Source organism: Salmo trutta, unplaced genomic scaffold (genome assembly GCF_901001165.1).
Source record: "Salmo trutta unplaced genomic scaffold, fSalTru1.1, whole genome shotgun sequence".
Lineage (NCBI taxonomy): Eukaryota > Metazoa > Chordata > Actinopteri > Salmoniformes > Salmonidae > Salmo > Salmo trutta.
This window is the reverse complement of record NW_021822554.1, coordinates 74,868-80,937: the sequence shown is the minus strand read 5'-3', so window position 1 is coordinate 80,937 and position 6,070 is coordinate 74,868. Positions and strand designations below refer to the sequence as shown.

General features: G+C 42.7%; 1 protein-coding gene and 1 long non-coding RNA gene across 3 annotated transcripts; one reads left to right on the top strand and one right to left on the bottom strand.

Moving 5' to 3' along the window:
- Positions 1–503: 503 nt before the first annotated feature.
- On the bottom strand, positions 504–4,787 carry LOC115182602 (fibrous sheath CABYR-binding protein). Of its 2 annotated transcripts, XM_029744137.1 has the most exons (3): positions 2,686–4,787; positions 2,312–2,366; positions 504–1,989 (listed from the first exon to the last, which is right to left on the bottom strand). In XM_029744137.1, the coding sequence occupies exons 1-2, from the start codon at positions 4,133–4,135 to the stop codon at positions 2,323–2,325; spliced, it is 1,494 nt and encodes a 497-aa protein (XP_029599997.1). In that variant the 5' UTR covers positions 4,136–4,787; the 3' UTR covers positions 504–1,989; positions 2,312–2,322. The 2 variants fall into 2 exon arrangements, with proteins under 2 accessions (XP_029599997.1, XP_029599998.1); XM_029744138.1 differs by lacking the exon at positions 2,312–2,366.
- On the top strand, positions 4,127–4,994 carry LOC115182605 (uncharacterized). Its single transcript, XR_003873834.1, has 2 exons — positions 4,127–4,241; positions 4,776–4,994. It is a non-coding gene; the product is annotated as an uncharacterized LOC115182605 (long non-coding RNA).
- Positions 4,995–6,070: the final 1,076 nt, after the last annotated feature.

The window sequence follows — 6,070 nt, the reverse complement described above, 5'->3', positions numbered from 1 at the left end:
CGTTGTTTTTGCTGGGAGGAGAGGTTCGGGTCCAGAAAACGACAACACAGCCTGCCAGCGAATGACACACCGGCCGTGACGTCACGCAGAGCAGCAACTGCCCCCGAACCTTCCCCATAAATAGTATAATTTAGATTTTGCTGCATTCTCCAAAAGTGTTATACTACTGATGTTATGTTTCATAGCATTGAAATACAACTTTATTTCTGTGTATCAAATTCTTTTCTGAAGGATATGCCCGTTCTCTGTGCGTTTCTTTTCATATCATTTGCACTACTGCTAGTCATTTTGCACTACTGCCAGTCATGTCCATGTCGCCAGTCATGTCGCCATCCAGTCTCTAATGAATACATTTCAATAAACATTGGCTGAATGAGACTGTTACCCATTCAAACGGATTGAAGGAGATTGAATGGAAGTATTGAGCTCCATCTACTGTTCAAAATGTTATCGTTTCATCCTGTAGCATACAAAAACATCACAATAATTACATTGCCAACCAAACCGTTTAAAATCACCTTTATTTATTTACAAAGAATTAGTCTGTACAATAACAGATACTATACATAAAACAATTATTGAATTGATCATTTCATCCATTAAAAAAAGGCCTCTCCAAATTGAATCTCATAATTAGATATGGAATCATGTCAATGAAGTTCAAAGTCAAAAGTGTACAGTCCACTTGTCCATTCTGAATAAGCATACAGCTCCATTCAATTTAAAAATACAACATGACACTTTTCTGAGTATGACATCATAGTAGCTTTTTTAGTAATTACATAATGACAATTATATTATGACTTAAATAAATGACAGGATATTGTTAGTTTCGACCTTTAAACTAGTCTTTCCATCTAAAATATACACAACATGACTATATAGTGACAGGATAGTGTTAGTTTTGATCTTCAAACTAGTCTTTCTATAGAAAATATACACAAGCAACATGAATATATAACCACAGGATAGTTTGGACAACTAGTCTTTCCATACTGTGTTACACACACACAACCACCCAACCTCACCAACCAACCCCACCTGCAAAGCTATTACATAGATTGTTATTGGACTGAAACATACATTTTATTTTTACAACACATAGGTACAATACTGTCTACCAACAGTCTACTGGCTTGGGAACTAAACTTAATCTAGATATTCCCTGATAGAATAAAAAAAACTTCATGCAGAACTAACCCAACAGTCTTTGAAGAACACAATTATCTAGACATTGTCTAATAGCCTACTGTTTAATACACCGATTCAGATCTTATTTCATTAAATCAAAAAAATAGTCCGAATTCATTAGGCTATGTCAAGTACACGATAATTTATCAAGTAACTTCAAATACATTCAAGTGGTCTTCGTCAGCTTGGTAACAGTGGCACCTTGTGGAACAGGGTGGTACTGAGAAACAGTTGAAGTCCGTCCCAAATGGCACCCTATTCCCCTACGGGCCCTGGTCAAAAGTAGTGCACTATATAGGGTATAAGGTGCCATTTGGGTCAGATACCTAAGAATAAAGTCAGACTTCAAACCCTTACAGAAGTGTCACCTCACCTGGGATAGGATAAAGTAATCCTTCTAACCCCCCCAAAAAAAATATATATAGATGTACTATTGTAAAGTGGTTGTTCCACTGGATATCATAAGATGAATGCACCAATTTGTAAGTCGCTCTGGATAAGAGCGTCTGCTAAATGACGTAAATGTAAATGTAGGGATAATACAAGACCAAGAAACTGAGTGAGAACCTGGAATGTAGTTACAAGGTTGACAACTGTTGTCATTAGGTAACATTTAAATATAATTAGTTTATTATAATTATAGAATTAAATTCAAACCAGTTCTAATTCTGTGTGTGTTTTATGTTGATCGTCCTGTTTGATTGACAGCTGTGGGCGTTGACTATTCCAGAAGGCACATCTCGCTGGTCTCCAGTCAGGACTGAGCTGTCAGCAACATCAGGCTCATACTCTGTGCACCTGGGGAGGAAAAAGAATAACAGTATTTAGTGAAAATCCATGTATCCTTCCTAGCAACTAATCCAATGTGTAATGCAACATGCAAGCAACTACTAGCTATCTGGGGCCAATGTGTTCTGTCCATAGAATTAGAATAAATTGAGCAGACACACAGTAGCTCTGAAAATAATGTCCTTTTCTTGTGTGAAAGAGTCGGAATGTACGGAATTCTGAAGGGGCACAGAATTCTAATGCCATGATCAAACATTCAAATGGAATGTTGCTTAGAATGGGAACGTCTGTTGTCCTAGTTCTAGTTCTATGCTACTGTCATTCTATTTACCTTCTGTACTATTACATCACTGAGCAGGACCTCTTTACTGGCCTGGCAGTCTCTCCTGTTGGCAGAGTAAAGGTGGGACAGAAACGGGACAGAGTTTAGGGAGAATCTACTATATGTTGGCCACAGTAGGTATTGTATTATATGTGGTATTGGTCGGGGTCCTACATTTGTTTCTTATCCTAATTAATAATATTATAAAAATGAAACATGTCCCTGTTGTTTGTGACCAAAGGGCCCTTTACTCAAAGAAAACAAGCAATATATTTATCTAAATTGTCTGCCTTTTCCTAACTCTAAATGTATGTAAAAACAACAAAAAAGAACTACACTAAAAATCCCACATAAGAAATAAACAGTGTAGAGATCTGACTTACCTTCCACCTTGGCTTCCTCCACTGCGGTCACCTCCACAGGCCAATCGGTGGCACGCTCCTCCGCGGTCACCTCCACTGCCTCACCAACTGACTCCACACCAGCAGGGGGAGCCTCTAATTCCACCACAGATGCAGCCTCTACAACCTCCACAGGGGTGACTGCCACAGCAGTCTCAACTGGGGGAGCCTCAGAAGCTGGGGCTTCACATTGGTGGCATGAAGTGAAGAGGGGCTCCTTGACTTCCTCAGCCGGGGCTGCCTCTGCCTCCACTGCCACAACATCTAGGGCTGAGGCTGCTGCCAGCATTGCCGCCTCCACGACGAGCGCCTCATCCTCAGACACTTGGGCTGTCTCCACAGCCTCCTTTGCCGCTGCCGGTTCCTCCGCTGCTGGGGCTTCCTCCACTGGGGCTTCCTCCACTGGGGCTTCCTCCACTACTACTGCTACCTCTTCGGCTGCAGGTACCTCTGCCTCAACTGGCGCTGCCTCTTCGACTGGGGCAGCCTCTTCTGGGGAAAATCCCTCTACTGCTGGTGCTTCTACTATTGGTCCCTCCTTGGCAGAAGCCTCAGGTACTTCCACAGCGGCAGAAGCCTCAGGTACTTCCACAGCGGCAGAAGCCTCAGGTACTTCCACAGCGGCAGAAGCCTCAGGTACTTCCACAGCGGCAGAAGCCTCAGGTACTTCCACAGCGGCAGAAGCCTCAGGAACTTCCACAGAGGCAGAAGCCTCAGGTACTTCCACAGCGGCAGAAGCCTCAGGTACTTCCACAGCGGCAGAAGCCTCAGGTACTTCCACAGCGGCAGAAGCCTCAGGTACTTCCACAGCGGCAGAAGCCTCAGGTACTTCCACAGCGGCAGAAGCCTCAGGTACTTCCACAGCGGCAGAAGCCTCAGGTACTTCCACAGCGGCAGAAGCCTCAGGTACTTCCACAGCGGCAGAAGCCTCAGGTACTTCCACAGCGGCAGAAGCCACAGGTACTTCCACAGCGGCAGAAGCCTCAGGTACTTCCACAGCGGCAGAAGACTCAGGTACTTCCACAGCGGCAGGGAGCTCTGGGGCCTCTAGGGGAAGTGCAGCCGTCTCCTCCTCTGCAACAGCAGCTGGAGCCTCCTCTACGGCGACCGGAACTACTTCCTCTGGCTCAGGGGTTGCCTCAGCAACCACTTCCTCTGTGACATCAGGGGCAGCAACAACAGCCTCCTCTTCTGGTTCTTCAGTTTCCACGACAGCTGCTTCTGCAGCTAATGCTTCTACTTCCAATTCCTCCTCCACAGATACTACTTCCTGCTCTACCTTAGCTTTAGGAACCTCCAGTGATTCTAGAATGTCCTCGGCGGGAGCGAGCAAGGATTCTTCAGTCCGGTCTTCTTGGTGTTGGACGGCGGGCATGAGCCTCCTCTCGGCTACCGAGGCAGCAGCGATCTCAGAGCTGGCCAGGAGCTTCATGGAGGCAGACGTGATGTCAGACACAGCATCTAAAAAGAGAAGCAACAGTCATGTTAGTCTTGCAAGAAAAACAAAAAGGATGCCTGTATATTGCAGAAACACTTTGGTGAGCTTTTCAGAAAAGTATTTACAAAAATATTGTATTTTCAAAGGATGGAGCAGATCAGCAGATATCATACTAAATCAGTCATAACCTACATAGAGTAGCCATGTTAGATGTGGGTGATAGTGTTATTGTTACAACAGATACCATACTAAATCAGTCATAACCTACATAGAGTAGCCATGTTAGATGTGGGTGATAGTGTTATTGTTACAACAGATACCATACTAAATCAGTCATAACCTACAGAGTAACCATGTTAGATGTGGGTTATAGTGTTATTGTTACAACAGATACCATACTAAATCAGTCATAACCTACACAGAGTAGCCATGTTAGATGTGGGTGAGTGTTATTGTTACAACAGATACCATACTAAATCAGTCATAACCTACATACAGTAACCATGTTAGATGTGGGTGATAGTATGGTATCTGTTGTAACAATAACACTAAATCAGTCATAACCTACATAGAGTAACCATGTTAGATGTGGGTGAGTTATTGTATTACAGCAATCTTGTATTTTCTTCCACAGAGAATCACATATTGGCAGGTTATCAACTCTATGGACATCAACTAATCTAAACTTGAGTTTCTTTATGTAAGGAAAAAGGTATTGTACTGTAATGTATCTATGTAGGCCTGTACCACGGTCTTACCAACAGCCTACATACTGATAGGATCATTTAATTACAGATATCAAATCATGTGTGAAGTAATAACATTCAATCTTTATAAAAGTAATTAAAACATTGTTTACCGTCTACTGTACTTACCTTCCATTCACCTCAGGGCTCAGGATGACATACCTTGATATCATTCTGCCATGGGTGGGGGCACGTGACCATCTGGGGGGGGTCTAACACATGGGACTAGTCCAGCAGCCATGTCATGCCCCTTGTCTGTGTAGTGTGGATAAAAACCTGGAGGTTTGTTGATAAAGACCCTACTACAGGCTGGCATGTTATGACTGATAAACACTCCACTTCAGGAGTAGCAAACCGTGTACGGATCCATTTAGTTCTCTGAACTGTTCCTTCAATCCAGTTCCTGGTCGTGTTTGGATGTGCACAGGGCCCAAGGCCATTGGACAGTGTTGATCAACTGCTGGCAGTCTGACTGCCTGGTATTTGTGCACTACTTTAACCAGTCGACAAATTCAACTAGAAAACAATTCATGCCAAGTACCATTATACTAAACGCATCATAAAGACAAAGCATAAAAAAGGTGAATGTTATTTAATAACTAATCATGGTTTAGTGTTTTTACATTTGCTTTGATGTTGTAAAAGCCGTAGAGCCAGACCTGTCAAACCAATCTGCTGCTGTGTCTTCAGACCAGTTTGTACCAGTTCTGGGTTGGAAGCCTGACAGGCACAGAGACTATTCTGAAATCTGGTACAAGATGTCTATGCTGAACTAAAAGATCACACACAGCTACAGAAAACCCTTCTATACACATGGGAGCATGAACATGGCATTGAGGCACCTGATATAGATGATCATAAAAATAATATCCAACTGCTACCAAAACTCATGACTAAACTAAAAGCAATGTACGGTCATGGGTATGTCTAGACTAGAGGAGTTCTGGATGGGTGGGTGTGGGAACTATAGGTTCTACATAACTGGTAAATATTTAACAAAACCTGCCTTTCCATAATGTGTAGGTTAGGCTTAGATATTGATTTAACAAAAAAAAATCCTGGAAAACGTATCATTTGTTCTGTTCAGGAAGTCTGACCTAAAATGCAAATGTGTTGTAAAAAAAAAAGCTGTAAAATCTGAAATGGTCATTTCTATTTGGATTAAAAACGTTAGACAAACGCA